The sequence below is a fragment of the Balaenoptera acutorostrata genome, chromosome 16, assembly GCF_949987535.1.
Source record: "Balaenoptera acutorostrata chromosome 16, mBalAcu1.1, whole genome shotgun sequence".
Lineage (NCBI taxonomy): Eukaryota > Metazoa > Chordata > Mammalia > Artiodactyla > Balaenopteridae > Balaenoptera > Balaenoptera acutorostrata.
This window is the reverse complement of record NC_080079.1, coordinates 825161-843393: the sequence shown is the minus strand read 5'-3', so window position 1 is coordinate 843393 and position 18233 is coordinate 825161. Positions and strand designations below refer to the sequence as shown.

At 54.8% G+C, this 18233-nt stretch overlaps 1 protein-coding gene and 1 long non-coding RNA gene across 7 annotated transcripts in view; one reads left to right on the top strand and one right to left on the bottom strand.

Annotated features, from left to right (window-relative positions):
• Positions 1–18233, top strand: part of INPP5A (inositol polyphosphate-5-phosphatase A) — a 181723-nt gene that overhangs the window by 67018 nt on the left and 96472 nt on the right. For all 6 annotated transcript variants that reach the window (XM_057530898.1, XM_057530899.1, XM_057530895.1 and 3 more), the window contains exon 3: positions 15057–15157. In XM_057530898.1, coding sequence (XP_057386881.1) covers positions 15132–15157 — 26 coding nt within the window. In that variant the 5' untranslated portion in view covers positions 15057–15131. The remainder of the gene's footprint in view (positions 1–15056; positions 15158–18233) is intronic.
• Positions 1111–4234, bottom strand: LOC130705033 (uncharacterized). Its single transcript, XR_009005656.1, has 3 exons — positions 4002–4234; positions 3696–3849; positions 1111–1215 (listed from the first exon to the last, which is right to left on the bottom strand). It is a non-coding gene; the product is annotated as an uncharacterized LOC130705033 (long non-coding RNA).

Here is an 18233-nt window from a genome sequence, read left to right as displayed (position 1 = left end):
TGATGATTTTTTATTGAGATAATAAATATTTGTTATTTACTAATGAGAGATCCAGTAAGATGTTAGAACTGGTTCAAAGAAGAATCCAAAGAGCAAACGTGTGGGCTCTCCTGTCTGTGGTGCTGAGATGACTTTGCAGAAAGGATGCAGGGCTGACCAGGAATGAGCTGTGCGCCCCCAGACACTGGCCGTTCTTTTATTTTTTTAAAATAAATAAATAAATTTATTTATTTATTTATTTATTTATTTATTTATGGCTGTGTTGGGTCTTCGTTGCTGTGCGCAGGCTTTCTCTAGTTGCGGCGAGCGGGGGCTACCCTTCGTTGCGGTGCGTGGGCTTCTCATTGCCGTGGCTTCTCTTGTTGCAGAGCACGGGCTCTAGGTGCGCAGGCTTCAGTAGTTGTGGTACGCGGGCTCAGTAGCTGTGCTCGCGGGCTCTAGAGCGCAGGCTCAGTAGTTGTGGCACACGGGCTTAGATGCTCCGCGGCATGTGGGATCTTCCCGGACCAGGGCTCGAACCCATGTCCCCTGAATTGGCAGGTGGATTCTTAACCACTGCGCCACCAGGGAAGCCCGACACTGGCGTCTTGAGGTCAAGAATCTTTGCATCACTGCTGGTGTTTAGAATTCACAGAACTGTAAAACAGCTCAGAGATCATTAAAGACAGAGATAATCCGAACAGGGACAGGGCACCTCTAATCTTTTATGCCCATCTGAAAGTCTTTCATGATTTTCCCTGACAATAACTTAAAGAATAATGGGATGAGTAATATCTGCTTCCAGCTAACATGGAGAAACAGGTACCAAATTTACCCTCCTGCCTTAAACAAATTAAGACCAGAAAACATATATGAAACAGTAGTTTTCAGATCTCAAGCAGCAGGCAGAACTGAGGGGACGAGAAGGGAGCCTGTACTCACCCCAGTTTACAGCCAGAGAGAACTTCTAGGCTAGTGTCCAGCAAGACGAAATTTACAATTTGATAGTTTACAACCAATAAAAAATGACCATGCAGGCAAAGAAGCCTTTAAAGAGGAGAAAAGTCAATGGTATGGCTAGAGGTTTATCAGTTTTATTGACCTTGGAGAACCTGCTTTTGGTTTTATTGATCGCGCCAATGTTGTTTTCTGTTTTCTCTTCCACTGATTTCTGCTCTTTATGTTTTCCTTTCTTTTCATCACTTTGGGTTTAATTTGCTCTTCTATATGTAGTTTCTGAAAGGAGAAGACAAGAGTGACCAATTTTAGAAATTTGACATTGGGGAATCATCACTAAAAATCCCGCAGACAATAAAAAGATAGTAAGGGAAATATCATGAACAACTTTTTGCCAGTAAATTTGGACACTTATATGAAAGGAAGATGTTTTTGGAAAAACAAAGGATCAAAGCTAAGTCAAGAAGAAATAAATGAGCTCTCTATTAAATTAAAATTCTGCTAAACACTTTCCCACAAAAAAAACTCTCCAGGACCAGATGGTTTCACTGACGAATTCTGTCAAACATTTAAGCAAGAAACAACAACAATTCTACAGAAACTTTTCAAGAAGACTAACGCATGGGTGATGCTTCCTAACTCATCCTGTGATGCAAGCAGTGCCCTGACAGCAAAGGCAGACAGAGGCGTCACAGAATAAAGAGCTAGATCTGTATCCCCCATGGAGTAAATGCCAAAATTCATGGAACTTTAGCAAATCGAATATATGAAACTATATATATATATATATATATATAAAGACACAAGCGACACACGCATGCATATAAACAACAACATATCAAAAAGTTAATGCATCAGTACCAAGGAACACAAGCCTGGCATTAACATACAAAATTAATAAATAAGATTACCCATGTCAACCAATTGAGGAAGACAAACCACATGATTATCTCGGTAGATGCACAAAAAGCACTTGCCAAAATTCTACAACCATCTCTGATGAAAACTCCCAGCAAACTAAGAATAGAGAGGAGCTTGCGCAGGAGCTTCTGTAAAGGGCACTATGAACCCCACAGCTGACGCGATGCTTTTTTGCCTCGAGAGTGGGAGTAGAGCAAGGATGCCTGGTTTCACCTCTCTGTTCAGCGTGGCAGTGAAGGAAGGTCCTAGCCAGTGCTGCCAGGCAAGAAAGGAAATAGAGCCACACGGATCTGAAAGGAGGAGGTTAGACTGTGTCTGGGCCAAAGGCATGACTGGAAATCATGAGGAATCTACAGAAACTTTACTATTATAAATACGTCAACTTATTTAGTTTGCAACGTACAAGATCAATTTGAAAACATCTTTTTCTGTTAGATATGATCACTTACAGTAGCACCAAAATGAAATACTTGGATATAAAGCTAATGAAATATGTTAATGTCTGTACACTGAAAACATAAAACGCTGATGAAAGAAATCAGGGACGATACAAAGAAATGGAGAGGTGTACCATGTTCATGGACTGCAAGACTCAATTATGTTAACATGTCAACTCCACTAATTGATCCACCAGTTTTGCAGTTCCAATCAAAATCTCTGCAGGACATTTTGGTAGAAGACTGCAAGATGATTCTAAAATGTAAAATGTGTATGGCAGAGCAAAGGAACTAGAATAGCCAAAACAGCATTGGAAAAAAAAAGTTAAGTTTAAGGAGTCACACTTTCTGATTTCAAGACTTACTACAAAGCTACTGCAATCAAGACAGTGTGTTTTTGGGAAAAGGACAGAGATGTGGATTAGTGGAACAGAAAAGAGATGCAGAAACAGACCCACAAATATGTCTAAGTGATTGACAAAGGCTATAAAGGCTATTCGTTAGATAAGGGACAGTCTTTTCAACAAATGGTGCTGGACCAATCAGACATCCATTTGCAAAAAAAATTTTTTCCATATTTCGCACCATACACAAAAAGTAAAATACGTTGTAGACTTAAATGTAAAACTTAAAATTATGAAATTTCTAGAAGAAAACTTAAGACAAAAATTTTGTGGATGGCAACTAGACTTGTGGTGGTGATCACTCTGTAGTGTATACAGGTGTTGGATTACAATGCTGCACACCTGAAAATTACATTAAACAAACAAACAAATAAATTAGTTTAGCTCTAAGTCCCCCGCCCCCCCATCCCCGTCCCCTCCCAAATCTTTATGAGCTTGGTTAGGCAACGATTTCTTAGATACAACACCAAAAGCACAACTCATAAAAGAAAAATGCTGATAAATTAGAACTTTGCATAATTAGGAACTTTTGCTCTTTGTAAGACACTGTTAGAGGAATGAAAGGGCACCCCAGATGTGGGAGGGATATTTGTAAATCACATTTGATGAAGGGCTTGTATCCAGAAAGTACAAGGAGCTCTCAAAAGTCAATAATAAGAAAGCAGAGAACCCAGTTTACAAATGAGCAAAGGATTTGAATAGACACTTTACGGAAGAAGATACACAAATGGTAAACGTGTGAAAAGGTGCTCAACATCACTATTCTTTCAGGAAATGCAAATTAAAACCACAGTGAGATATCAGTTCCTATGTGTCAGACTGGATACAATTAACAGAACCCTGACCATGTCCTGTGTTGACAAGGATGCAGCGCATGCGGAGCCCGCTGGCAGGTACGCAGGACAGTGAGGCCACTGTGGGAAAGCCTGTCTGTCCATTTCTGTGAAGTCAACACATGCCCACCACGTGACCCAAGATTCCCACCCTGTTTACCCACCTGACGTGGACATGTATGTTTGCACGAAACCTGAGGCGGTGTTTCCACTGCTTTCCTTGTCATCCTCTGCGAGCCAGACTCCGGCGCGTGCCCTGATCCGCTAATGTGGCTCGTGGGGACAGGAACGACGCACTCCTACAGGAAGGACGGGGGCCTGGAGGAGGCGAGACCAGGGGCACGGGCCCTGCTCGGCTTCTGGGTGGCGCTGGGGGCGCAGGAAGTGCCAGTTCTTCCCTCCGCCCCCTGCTGCGGGCTCGGCCGCCGCGGGTCCGCAGCTGCCCCCCCTCACCCCGTGCCCAGCCTCACCCGATGCGTCAGCGTTTGAGGTTCTTTACAGAGACACAGAGCTGGTGACAGGCCGCAGACGTTCATCGCCTGTGCTGTGCCCGCGGACGCCGGCTCGTCCTCACGGCGTGTGAGGCACAGCACGGCGGCCCTGGGGGGACCCCGTGGTGCCCAGCGGAGAATCCTCATTGGCCCTTGAAGAGCCACTCGCTCGCTGGTGTCAGCGTGGCTGCATTCGTTGCCCCTGATACTGAGACGAAGGCCCACCCCCTCGGAGCCCACCGACGTGGTGGCACCGGTGTGTCCAGGCTGCCCTTCTGGAAAGTGCTCTGACCCCTGACCCCGGGACCCCGTCCGAGGTGGATATTGGGGGGGCTCACTAAGAAAACTCCAGCCCTGCACTTTGGGCTGGACGGCCGGCCCGCACCCACCCCAAGGATGCGGAGCGGCCCTCCTGCCCCACACGGGGCCGGGGAGACAACCTCGCTGATCGGACGGCCAGGCCCTCTGCCTGCTGCTGAGGTCACGGAAACTCGTGGTGTCCTGGGCGCTGGCCGGCGGCTGCTATGGGGCCTGGGCTCTGGGACGGCATCCCGTCAGGGCACCAGGAGCTGAGTCTGGGCCTCCTGGGACAGGCACCCAGCCTCCACCCACAGCCAGTCCCAGCACAGCCCTGGGGCAGAGCGGGGCCAGTCTGGGTGTCCAGAGGACACCCCCGGCTGCCCAGGCCAAGGGTGGGCAGACGTTGTCTGCAGGGTGTTTTCAGGCGTAGTTGGTAAATAGCAGCCATCTTTCCTCTGGAGAAATTCCTTTGTCCCTTTTCGGCTCCTTATCTTGGCTCTCCCGGCTTCCACTGGGTTGTTTGTAGGATGTAATTCCTTTTTAGGTCACTCAGATACTTCTCTTTGGAGAAAGGCTAACCAGGCCTGGCTGTTTCTATTTTTAGTGGGGGGGAGGGGAGGGGCAGGGCCGCTCTCCTGCGTCCTGGGAGCCGAGGGCCGCTTCTCACCAGGCCACCTGCGCTGCATCAGGAAGGGGCTGCTTTTTGGCCGCATGGGGTGTGTTTTTTGTTTTTTTTAATTCCGTAGGCTCTTCCTTGCCAAAATCTCTACTTCGCCTTTTTCCAAAATATTTTTCTTGAGCCTTCCTATGAACGAGCCCACCTATTTTTATCAGTTGGCTACTTTTCCCCTAAAGTTCGCAGAAGCTCCTTTTTTTGGTAAAGAATTTTGGCCGAGCACGTGTGCAGTTTGGGCAGTGACCTTGTCCCAGGTGGGCAGGGTGGGAGCCAAGCTAGAGCCCAGGAGGGCGGAGGCGCCAGACAGCGACCCTCCCGGGGGCCTGGAGCCCTCTGCCCCGTCCAGTTCCCGCTTTACTGAGCTCCTTCCAGCCAGACGTGACCCGAGCGTGCTGCCCACACCTTGGAGGGACTTTCCTGTCCTTCCTCAAGATGTCTGTGCCGTCGGCCCCGAAGGGATCTCTGTCTGGGCTCATTCAGGTTCCAGAGCGCCTTCCCAGAGGCCGGGGAAGGCCAGCAGCTCCGTCCTCAGCTGCCCAGAGAGCTCTGGGCCGGAACTGGCGCGTGTGGTCTGGGGCGGGAGTGACTGCGCGGCCCCGGGGCCTGGGGACATCCCCACAGCCGGTCCTGGCACCGCAGCATTTGTGGTGGCGTTGAACCGACATGCCGTCTGGTGCTTGCTCTGTGTCTGGCCTGTGCACGGCGACTGTCCCAGGCAGGCGCGTAGGGACGTGGACGCTCAGAGAGCCCAGGGCAGCAGGCACGGGGGCTTATTCTGTGGCCCAGCGATGACCCTTCTTGGCGAGTGGGCCATGGAAGCGGGTGCGCCGTGCAGCTGCGGCCTGGACTGTTCCGTGCCGTCTGTTAGGGCAGCGTGCGCACGCGTGTGTGTGTGTGCACGCGTGTGTGTGCTCCTGTGAGTGGGAGTTTCTGTTACTGGCCACGTACACACGTGTGGTTGTGTGTCTTCTGACGAGTTCTATCTGGTTACCACGCATGCTCTTCACCCCCTGGGCCCCCTTGCTGTCGCTAAGGCGGCCTCCCAGGCTTCCCGTGTGTCCTTCTGCCCGTTCCCTTCCGCGTGTGACTCTGCACGCCCATCTCCCCTGGTGGCGGCGCTGCCTCGTCCCGCAGAACCTTCCATGCTGTCCCGTACGGGGGCCACTGCAGCCCTACCGCTCAGCGTGGGCCCAGGCCATTCCCATTTAACGTAACCATTGATACGGTTGATTTGGGGTCTGCCGTTTAATTATCTGTTTTATGTTTGTACCTCCTGGTTTGTCCCTTTGTTTCCCCATTTCTGCTTTCTTTTGGATTCTTTCTTTCTTTTTTTTTGCATTCTATTTAAATTTGCTTATTGGCTTCTTGCCTTTTGTAAACTATTTTAACGTGGTTGCTGTAGGTTCCAATACACAGGCCTAAAGCTTTCCCCCTGCTTCTGGTTAACATTATGCTTCTTCACGTATGATGTGTAAACGTTGGCATCGTATGGGTTTCGTGTGGCGTGTGCTTTAGGTCCACACGCGTGGAGGACTCCGGCAGGCGGTATTATCATTGCTGCTTTAAGTAGGAGTCAGCACCACCTCCCCGCCCCCCAGCCCATCCCGCCTGCTGCCTGGTTTGGGATCAAGTTCCTGGGGGGCGGCCACGCCCACGCACACAGCATCTTGTCCACACCTGCTCGGTGGCGTTGCCGCGGAGACCGCTGGCCTGCAGAGCCTACCGTTTTATCTGGCTCTTGAAGCTAACGTTTGCCCAGCCCTGCTCTAGTAGATCCCTCATGAAGGGCTCATGGGGACAGAACTGACCAGATTTTGTACGTGGAAAACTGTTTTTCTCTGGCTTTGATGTTTGAAGGACAGTTGGCTGATATGTATGTAATCCTTGCCTTACACTTTGTCTCACTGAGGTTTTCAGTAAAGGTTATTCTGCTGCTGCCTTGACTTGGACGTTGGTCCTGAAAGTCTGGTGAGGGTCTCATTGGTTTTGTTTCCTGGAGACCTGGAGGATGGTGTCTTTACCTTTGAAATCTAGTAGTTTCACTAGGATATGTCCAGGAGTCAGTTGTTTGGGGTTAATTTTCTCAGGTGCTTAGAAAGCCCTTCAGTGTGTGAGTGCAGGTCTTGTCCTATTTTTGGAAAGTTTTCTTGGGTTATGATTTTAAGTATTAGTTCTGGTCCATGGTTTTGCTCTTCTTCTCTGGGGACCGCAGTGGCAGATGTTCTTCTTTCGCTGCCTGTCGGCCACATTCACTCCTTTCTCCCCTGCTCTCTTCATGACACTGTTTTCACTTTCTTGCTGAATTTTCCTTGAAGCTGATTCTCCCTTGGACACTTTGTAATTTGCTCTTCTTCTCTGTGATGATTTTGTCTTTTTCTCCCATTTCTTTCCTGAGGTTAATCAGCACTTTTCTTTCTCTCTTTTGGGTCCATTTCTATTTTAGTTTTGTGTTTCTAATTCCAAGTGTTTTTTCATCACCTCAATGCTTGTTTGAGTGTGTTTAACTCTGTTTGCAATGTCGGCCTGTAATTCTGTGCTGCTTCTTGATTCTTTCTCAGGGGCGGAGGGCCTTTTCCTGGGGTAGGATGTGTACATTTTTGCTGACTTGTTCACAGCAGCTTTGTAGGGACTTGAACTTCCTCTGGCTTGTCCCCAGGGTGTCGGCATGGGTAGGATTCCTAGCTTTACAGCGCCCTCTTCTGTCCGTCCGGCGAAGTCCGGAGCGCGGGGGCCACCCTGCCTGGCGTCGGGCAGCGAAGGGGCAGCCTCTCCTCTGTCTCAGGGTTTCTGTCTCCCCCTTTCTCCTCTGCTCCTTTATCCGGTTGCCAAGGCCACCTGCCCTCTTGGCTGTCCCTTTTTCTCTCCAGAAGCAGAGTCTCACTAGCGCCCTGCAACCTGGTCCTGTGGGCCGGTGCTTCCGGGGATTTTCCCTCGAGGGTTCCTGGCCTCCAGCCCCTCCCCCAGCACCTCCCGCAGGGCCTGGGGCGTGCAACTGCGCATTGTGGACTGATCACCAGGCTGTGCATTAGATCCAGAACTTGTTATCTTATCACTTGAGACTTGTGCCCTTTGACCTACATCTCCCATCCCCTCCTCCCTCCCCAGCCCCGGATACTGCCTTTCTATCCTCTGTTTCTCTGAGTTTGGCTTGTTTAGATTCTACGTGAGTGAGGTCATACAGGGGGTCTCTCTGTGACTCGCTTCGCTTGGTGGGATGCCCTCCAGGTTCCCCGTGTGGTCGCAACTGGCTAGGTAGCTGGGATGCTTTCCTCAGGAGAGGTTTGCCCTCCTTGATTTCCTTCCCCAGAGGCACAGATACGGAGCGAGGCAGGATAAATTCTTGCCTCATCCTCTTTATCTACCAGTTTTCAAAAGAATGTCCTGACTCCAAGACGACTAATGTGTGGGGTTTTTAGTATCGCTGTGAACTCGTGCGTACAAATGTATTGGTGTCTGTGATTTTCAGTCCAGTTTACACCCTGGTGGCCCGTCCTGGATGGAGTTGGAGCGCTAGGCACAGCGCTTAACGTGCGGGAAGGAGTCCGGCCATCCAGGTGACGCTGTCAGCCTCCTCCTTCCACTGGTGAAGCCCCGCGCTGCCCCGCTTGTGCTTTTGCTGCCGGAGGTGGGAGTGAGGCTCTTCCGAGTCTGCTCTTTCAGCAGGAGCTCCCCGTACCTGGCTGCAAGTTTATCTCCGGCTGTTCAGGGAAAGCCTCATGTGGATCTGTTCCGTCACCTTTGGTTATAAATGAAACGTGCGACTTGTGGGCGTAGAGAAATGGCAGCGGCGTGTCCCTCGGTGTACGCTGTTCGTTTCCACGATCATTCGTTACTTTTCTTCTGAAATGTTTCATGATAAGGATCTTGTCATTTTAATAGCTTCGTTTTCAAGTGAGACGTGACTTTGGCCTCTTTGTGTTACATTTCGGCATGATTTCATCTAAATGCCTCCTTTTGGCTTTTGAAACATCCTCTCATGCCCGCTGTGTGTGCAGGGGGCACCCGAGGCCACGCCAGCTGGGACCTGCGACCAGGCACGGCCGGGCCTGGCGAGCGGCCCTCGAGGTCGCCGACGTGTGCGGGGTCCCGGTAGGTGGCATGTGGGGCGATCTCTTAGCAGCCCTGAACTTGGGGCCTGTGTCCACGCCACTTGAGGTCACTGTGGTTCAACAGGGCTGCACTGCTCCCTGGAGCTTGGTTTTCCAGGGTTGCCGCTCCCTGCACCCCTTGGCCACCTGCTCTCCTGGGGGGTAGCGAGGGCCTCCCCTCCTCCACTGTGTCCCCATCGGGTTCCCTGCACCTGCCGCCCAGGCTCCGCTGGCAGGCGCTCCTCCAGGTGCGTCCATGTAATGCAGGTGGCTCAGGCTTAGGTGGACGGGACCTTTGTCAACAGCCGGGCGGAAGCACGTGCTGAGGCCTCCTGCACGTGCTTCTCCACGCAGAGGGGAACTCGAGTAAGATACGCACTCGCTGGGAAGTTCATAACCGTCGTGACGTAACTGCTCATGATCTGACTTCACACGTGTGCGCTCAGGGCAGGTGTGCCTGCTGTCCCTAAGGGTGATCGTGCTCGGCCATCGGGAAGTGTCGTTCGGGTCATTGTGTAGAAGACGCTGAGTTTCAACAGTTAAAATAATATCAGTCATTTTATTTGGCTGTTGATTTAAACTGATGATCAATTGAAATTCAGTTTCAGGTTAATTTAATTTCACTGTAATTTAAATTTGGAATTAAATTTAGTTTAATTGTGTTTAAATTTAAATCTAATTGTGATTACCAATTAAAATGTGTTGGATAGAGGTCATCCTTCCCCAGAAAGTGGCTCAGTCGGGGACGGTGTTGTGGGCACACTGGGGCTTCGCCTCTGCTGGGTGGGGCTCCCCAGCCTCTGTCCGGGCAGAGCTGCGGCGCAGGGAGTCCAGCCAGAAAGTCTCCCTCCCGCTGAGCTAGGACAGATGACTTGGTGTTTGGGTAAGACCGGAACGCAGTGGCGGGGACCGGAGGGCACGGGGTGGAGGGGCGGGAGCTGCCCGCACGGCTCCAGGCCAAGGACACATGGGGACATGTGGACACGCGGACACGCGGCCCTGGCTGTGTGCCGAGTCGCAGGCGCCGGCGCCGGGCAGGCCGGAAGCACCTGCGTGTCTGTGGCGCGTTCGCACCCAGCACCTCGGCCGGGCTGAAGCGCGGCCTTCTGAAGAGGGGCTCAGGTCCGGGGGGGTGTCAAGAGAAGAGGGACAGCAGGTTCCTTGGTCAGCGAGCCCTTCGTCTGTGCCCAGGGCTTTGCAAACCGGTGGTCTTCAGAGACCATGGCACCAAAGGGGGTCACAGATGTGGCCACTCTGCAGTCGTCCTTCAGCCGGGGACTCGGGAGACTGGAAGGTGGGTACGTGGTGCGGTGGGGGCGGCAGAGGGGGCAGACGGCACCCCCCGACGTGCGGTTGCACGTGACCCACGCCGGGCTCTGTTGCTTGCAGAGTGCCAGCCAGTGCCACCTGTGCGTGGCTTCTGGGGGCGTCCTGTGACACAGCGTGTAGGCAGAAGTCTCCGGCGAGAGCCTTCTTGTCTAAATAAAGTAGGCAAAGCACTAGAAAAGAAGCCCTTTCCCCTTTTCCTTTAACCTTAGGCCCTTTCCACTTCTTCCTGCCTGGAATGTAGGCACGAGGCCTGGGGGCTTTGCAGCCATGTTGCAGTCACGAGGATGACAGCCAGTGCTCGCAGTGGCAGAGCAGACATGGTGGAAGCAGCTGGTTCCTGGCTGCCATCTGCGAGCAGGTGCACCATCTCTGCCTGCCAGCCCGGCCTCCTTATGCAAGCGGCTGGTTGTTGGTTTTCTGTTGTTGGCCAAGCACAATCCCAATGGAAACCTCGTAAGCCAGCTTTTCTGAGAATTGTGAATAAAACTCATTTACCTGATCAGTTTATTTACTGATAAAGCTCAACTCTTCACTTTGTCACTTTCCTTTGTGAGTTTATAGCACGAAGAAGTGCTCCTGGAGGGCTTTTCAGCACCACATCTTTTCTTGGAGGTGGAGATGCAAGAGGCCCTGGAAGGAGCACGGTGGGGCACAGGAGACACACGTGGAGATGAGCCTGGGGTCAGACGGACTTGGTGCGCAGATGTGCGGGCCTGGAAGACGAGAGGCAGAGGAACCCCAGCTCTGCTCTTGCTCTGGGCGCTCCGTGGTGCAGGCCCCGGACCCCAGCCTCGCATGCCAGGGCGAGATGGAGCCGTGCGTCCAGGAGCCGGCAGACCCGCCAGGTTGATGCTGAGTGTCGCCTCTTACCAGTTGTTTAAGGCAAAGCCCGAGTGGACGGGCTGGTCCTTCGGGAAGAACGTTGGCAGTGCTGTAGGGAGACGCGCTCTGGGCAGGGTGACCTCGGACTGAGAGGAGTGGGCTGTCCGGCCCTGTGAGTGCCCGGGAAGCCCACAGCGTGCCCATCGGGGCGGTGCCTGCCCCATGCGTCCCCCGGTGCCGCTGTAAGCTCAGGCGCGGCCCCCCACGGGCGCGAGGTCCCAGCCCGCCCACCCCCGGGCCGGCGTTTGCTTCCTCAGCTGTGGCCGTGACGGGGCTTCCCTGGCCCACAGCAGGGCCGGAGCCCTGGCAGCTCCCGGAGTGCCCACCTCGGTGGTACCGCCAGGCCCCTTCTCTCGCCGGTGCCCGGTCCCCCCGCCATCCGTACGCAGGCCTCGTCTCTCTTTTGCAGCTGAGGCTCTGGCGGGCAGGCGGGGGCTGCCCTGGGCCCCTGCTCCTCCAGGCCCTGTAGCTCAGGCAAGACCGCCACGGGTTTCAGAGATAAACCACCGCGGAGACGGCGCCACGTCCCAGGAAGGGGCCCGTCTGCTGGGCGCTGCCCGGTGCTCTGGAGTCCGCACGAGGGGCGTCCGCCCACTCCCAAGGAGCTGCTAGTTTCGGATTTCTCCATTTTCTGAGATTTGTGGGGTCAGAGTCAAACGTCTGAGGAGTTTCATGTGATTTAAAGCGTGACTTCTGTGCCATAAACGGCTATTTCAGTTTAAACCACAGCAGAGAGTCGTCTTACGAGGGAGACGTGTATGGGATTCGGGTGAAGGCAGACAGGTGGGCAGGCCTGCCCAGAGAGACCCCGTGTGTCTGTGACTTAACGCGGCCGCACGTGGGCCCCTCGTTCTCGCTGCCCTAATTCATAATGGGAAGTCCTTGGAAAGCGGCTCTGCCTGGCTTTTCCTGGGGACTTGGGTCGTGGTCCCAGCCGCGATCTGGTGACCTGCAGCCTCGGTTACAAGAGGTGACGGCGTGAACTGCAGGAACCTGTCACCGACTCGGGGCCCCGTCTTCGCCCACAAAACCCAAGCATCTCTGGGGCTTCCTTCTCCTTTTCCCACCCCTGTTGTGGAGCTGGGCAGAGAGCACGCTGCAGAATTACAGGAACTGGTGTCACGGACCTTGCAGTCACGCTCGTGACGATCTGCCTGTGTCAGAGCGTCGCGTTCACTTCGTGTGAAGTCACCAGCTTCCCAGGGAGGAACTGCTCCCGGGGGAATTCTATGCCCCCTTTGTGAAGGTCTGGTTTTATATGTTGTTCCAGGTACTGCAGAGGGTGGGTGACAGAGCTGCACACATCACGGAGCCTTTGGTGGCTTCCGTGTGACCAGGCTGCTGTGTGCGCCTATGGGCGTGGCTGGCATTGTGCACACTCGACCCTGGGCCTGAGGGCAGATCGGTCTGGTGACCTGACCCAGGCTGGCCCGGAGCCTCTCCTGACTGGGGTCCCTTGTGCCCTTTGCATCGAGGCTTCAGGCCCGGAGACCATTCTGCAGTCTTTTCTGGTTGGTGAATGTGATTTGCTGCGTGGACACCCCTGGGATTCCTGAACTTTGTCTTGTGATCATTCCACGCCGGCAAGGGCTGCACGGGGAGCATCGTGTGTGAGGGCGCCTGCCAGGGGGCCGCCGGCGGGCGGCCTCCAGCTTGTCTCGGAGTCTGTGTTTTAGCGCCTGCACGGAGCGGGACTGAGCTCGCACGAGGCAAGCTGCCTGGTCCCACTCCCCCCGGGCAGGGCTGTGGCGCTGCCAGCTGGGGAAACGCCTGGGCCTGTTCTGGTCCCCGTCCCCGAGAGCCTGAGCCCTGAGGCTGGTGACCAGGAACAGAGAGAGTCCACGCCTGTGTTCAGTGGGAAGCGGAAGCACCCTGGTGGACGTCCCGTAAACCCACTTAAACGGGGCATAGGGTGCGAGCCAGGGCAGCCCACTCGACCCGCTGGTATCACCTGGGTGCCTTTCCCACGCGGCTGAAATACACTTTCTGGTCTGAATTGTCCTCCTTTTTAAGGAACCTCCCCGTCTTGGGGATTGTGTTTTGATGTCACAGCTGGAGCAGGACCAGGTCCAGTCACCCTCCCCGAGGCTGGACGTGCTGCCTGCCGCCTGCAGGTCAGGGTCAGCTACTGCCGGGCAATGCTTCCTTCTGAGACTCGCAGAAGCGTGGCACCCGGGGCCTGATGCCCTGCGTCCTCTGTCCCCGTGGCCGACTTTCTGGCGTGGCCTGGCTGAACCCTTGATGCAGACACTTCCCATCAGGGGCCACACAGCCGTTGTTCCCAGAGCACCCATCTCTGCAAGGCCCGCTGGATGCAGCCCTCACCTGTCCACGGTGCACTGACCTCTGGGCAGGATGCGGTGGTGGCCGAGGTCGGGTTCAGGCGCTGACACTGTGGCCTTAGGCGTGGATGGCCTTGTGTAGGGGACCTGCCTCTGGGATGGTGGGCTTGGGGAGGGACAAGGTAGTTCTGTGGGTTTTGGTGAGGGCTTCAGAGCCGGCAGTGTTGCCGTGTCAGCAGGTACCAGGGAGGGGGTGGAGAAGCGCAGAGCCGAGGAAGGGCAGGGGCCGGGCGCAGGCGGGGACAGGCAGCCTCTGGGCCTCCAAGTGCCCTGCCTGGCCTCCTGGTATGCCTCCATCGCTGCCCTTGGCCGTCGGGCCCCAGCGGCGCCTCTCCACTCCCGGGAGCCCTTGCCCTGGCTGCTCCCCCAGGCTGTGCTGACCCCCCCACCCCCGGTGCGTGTCCTGGCACGGCTGCCTCGTCACCACACAGCGTGCCCCCTCGGTGATTCGCTGCCCCCGGCACCCCAGGAGGGCAGGGTTGTGGGTGCCTGGCCCCCTCGTGAGCCCGTGCGGGTCGACACCTGCTCAGGTGACCTGTGGGTTGCCCTGAGATGCCCAACGTGGCTTACGGCAGGGGTGAGACACAGGTCCGTGCCACCACCTGGGGGTGGTTGGGTCCGTGCTGGGTTGGGTGTGGGCAGCGGGGGGCAGCTGGATGGCGCTCTCAGGACCATCCCTGTGAGCTTCCTGGAGGAGCCGCTGGGGGGGTCAGCGGCCGCAGCTTCGAGGACGACTCTAGGTCGAGTGACCGAAGTGTGGACGGGTTGGGCGCTGCCTGGGGGCCAGTTTAGTCGGAGCCCAGGGGGCAGGGGACCCTGGTGACCAGGGAGACGCGGCGGGCCTGGCCCTGTGGGCTGTGGCGGGCGGGCGGCGCTGAGGGGAGGTGGGCCGAGCTGGCTCCGCTGCCCAGGGGCCGCGTGGCTGGACCGGGTGCCACTGATGGCCGCAGCCGTGTCCCGTGTCCCGTGTCCAGCCTGCCCCGTGGGGTTGGGGCGGCGATGTGCGGGTCGGGCGTGAGATGGCGCCTTGCACGGCCAGCTTTGCTCCCTCCCGGACGGTGAGGGACGCGCACACACACACATGCACAGCGCTGACACGCACACGACATGGGTGTGCTTGCACCCTCACGGGGGCCGTAGCAGCATCAGTGATGGCTGCCCTTACATGTGAGGTTAGGAAGCGTGTTTGTTCCTCTGGGCCTTTGCAGGCGCTCTGCAGCTGACACGTGGGACTCCGTAGTCGGAAGGAAATGCCCAGATTACTGAGGAAGGTTCTGAGGATTTGTGAATCCTTTCTGAGGATTTGTGGCAACGGGGAGGGAACGGCCCCGGGGACCGTGATCCTCAGGATTTGCGGGGAAAGCGCTGCGGCAGGAGCCCCGCGGGGGCCCTGACGCTGCCGTGTGTTCCTCCCCAGGTCGTCCACGCGCACAGGCCGCACTTCCTGGCCCTGCACTGCCAGGAGTTCGGAGGGAAGAACTATGAAGCCTCCATGTCGCACGTGGACAAGTTTGTCAGGTACGTCCCGGGGCAGCTGCTTGCCCCTCTGCTTCCGCCTGGGGTGGGGGGCACGCTCGTGTGAGCGCGAGGCCTGGGTGGGGTGACCGCGCCCCCCAGGCCCGGAAGCCTCAGCCCCGGGTCCAGGCCGAGATGCGGTCGCGTGGCCCGATGGCCGTGAGCCTGCAGCTGCTGCGGCCGGGGACAGACGGGGCTGACGTCCACGCAGCAGCTCACAGCTTCTCTGTCACAGTGGGAGGGGCACAGAGCGCCATCGTCGGCGTGGCTCTGTGGACGGCGGCCCTGCCTGGCACCGCACGGGAAGCGAGGGCCCGGGCCTCGGGAGGTGGACGCAGGGGCGGGGGCAGGACAGGTGGGACGGCAGGCCTGGGCCAAGAGGCTGCGTGCCAGACAGCCCTGGGTATCGGCAGCCGCTGGAGCGTCCTTGCTGCCTGGGGCACCCTCTCTGCACTGTGTCCCCTGCGATGTGGCCCTGTCCTCCCGCCCCCGGACCTCGGGCCCCGGCAGAGTGTGGGGAGGTGACACGTGCCACTCGTGAGGCTGGTCGTTGAAGGCGGCTGTGGGCGGGGTGGGCCGGGGCCACGTGTGGTGTGCAGGTCTGCGGGTGGGTGGCCTCTATACGCCCTCAGCCTGGGGCCCCGCCTGAGGCTGAGTCCAGCGGCTGCCCCAGGCCTCGGCCCCTGTCAGAGTCCCCAGCGGCGTGGAATGACACAAGCCATCCGTGTTTTCAGCTTTCAAATTGTGGGGTCCTTTGTTAAAAGGCAAATTTTTAAAAGCTACCAGGCTTTCCCCAAATAATCTATAATTTAATACAGTTTCAATCAAAATGTTTTCTTAACACTTAAACTAACACTAGAATTAATATGGAAGTGCAGAGAGGCAGGACTCGCTGCAGTACTTCTGAAGCACAGCAAGGGGGGTGTCCTCAACTCCCCCGGCCTGCGGGCCTCCTGTGTGTGTGTGTGTGTGTGTGTGCGGGCGGCACCTAGATGCGCGGCAGCGGAGCCCCTGCCCCGCTTCACCCCAGTGTGTGGCAGGTGGCGGCTGGGTCAGGGGGCGGCACCACCGGTGTCCTGGGCCAGGAAACCATGAAGCTGGGTCCCCAGCACGTCGTAGTTCTCTCCACACACGGGTGAATTTCAGTTATTACCGAGTCAATGTAAAAGGCCCGAGGACAATTCGAGAGTAAAGTGTAGGAGAGCATCTAGGGAGAGATTTCTTTAAAAAGGTGCAAAAGTGCAGCCCACAAGAGAAAAGACTGATGCATTTGACCCTGTTGAAGTTAAAAGCTTTATCAAAAGACACTACAAACAAAGTAAAAGTTTAGCCACACTTGGGAAAAGGTATCTGCAACATACTTTACTGACAGAAATCATCAGTATTTAAATATATAAAGAACTGCAGTAAGTCAGTAAGAAAAGAACACCTTTGGAGAAGCTGGGCCCGTCAGCCAGAAGCAGACGCAGGTGAGGGGCAGCGCCTGGCAGGGCCGTGCGTCCGCGCTCGCGGGATCCCACGGCTCCCGTCCCCTGCCGTCCCCCTGCTGTTGTCTCCTGCCTGTGCTCCGCGTCACATACGTGTTGTTATTTTTGCTTTAAACAGTCAGTTGCCTCTTGAAAAGGTTAAAAAGTGAGAGAACATGTCACCTGTTTGACTAGTCACCTGCCGTTCCCAGGGTGAGTCCTTCTCTGTACAATCAGCTTTCTCTCCAGCACCGTTTTCCTTCAGCCTGAGAACTTGAACATTTATCTCAACACAAGTTGCTGCTGATCAATTCTCTCAGCTTTTGTTTATCTGAAAAAAGTCTTTGTCTTTGTTTTTGAAAGATACTTTTGTTGTAAACAGAATTCTAGCTTGTCCATTTTTTTCCTTTCAGTGCTTTAAGGATATTGTTCCATTGTCTTCTGTGTGCCATTGTTCCTGGGGAGAACTGCACTGTTGTTCTCGTCTTAATTTTCTGTATATAGTGTGTCTTTTTTCCTGACTGCTAAGTTTGTCTTTCTAGCTGGTTAGCAGCAACTTGATTGTTTTGCTTTAGTTTGATTTTCTTTGTGTTTATTTTGCTTGGGGTTCTTTGAGCTTTTTCAAAACCTGCAGGTTTATGACTTTACTGAGATTTGGGAAAAGCTTTTGCATGGTTTCTTCCCTTATCTTTTGTTCTTGGACTCTGGCTTCCTGATGTTAGACTATCACACAGGTCTCTACAGCTCTTTCAGTTTTTCTTTTTTTCAGTTCATTTTTCCTCTTTGTTTCAGTTTGGATAGTTGTGTCTGTTCTTCTTTACGTTTTAATCTGCTGTTAGGCCTATTCAGTGAATTTATTTCTGATGCTGTATTTTTCAGCTCTGGAACTTACAGTTGTGTCCATGTTTTCCTTTAAATCTTTGGTTACATTTATAATAGCTGTTTCAAGTTTCTTTTCAGCAAATTCCATCACTTTTATCCTTTCTACATCTGTTTCTGTTGCCTTTTTTTGTAGATTATGGGCCATATTTGTTGCTTCTTCACATGTCAGTAATTTTGATTCTGCTACTGTGTGTGTTTGGTGTCTGCGTCTTGCCTTGCCCCCTAAAGCATGTTGGGGTTCATCCCAGCAGGCAGGTAGGTGCTTGAGGACTAGTTTGATCCCCTCAAGGCTTATCCTCTTCCTTCCCCTCCTCCCTGTTCCTTCCTGCCTTCCTCATTGTCACTCCTTAAAGCTGGAGCCCCTCTTCTTCCTGCCCTGAGTGCTGGCTGGTCACACGGTGCCCATGGCCTCCACCCCCTGCCGGGGCGCTGGTTGTGGGGGGGTCAGGTGCCTCTGTCCATTCGGTGCCATCACAGAACTCGAGGGTGCACGGCAGCTCTGTCCCGGCCACGTCTGTAGAGGTGGCAGCGAGGTCGCCTGCTGAAGGCTCTTCTGGTGACACAGTGTGGCCATGAGGTGTGCAGTCAGGGCTGGAGCCTGTTCATAAGGGACGTCTGGAGACGCTTCCGTCCTTCTTGCTGCAAAGCCTCGGCCACTTGGTCACGGTCCTCAGCTTCTCTCCCGTGAGGAGCGAATGCGGGCGGGACTGCCCAGGCCTGGGGGCGCCTGT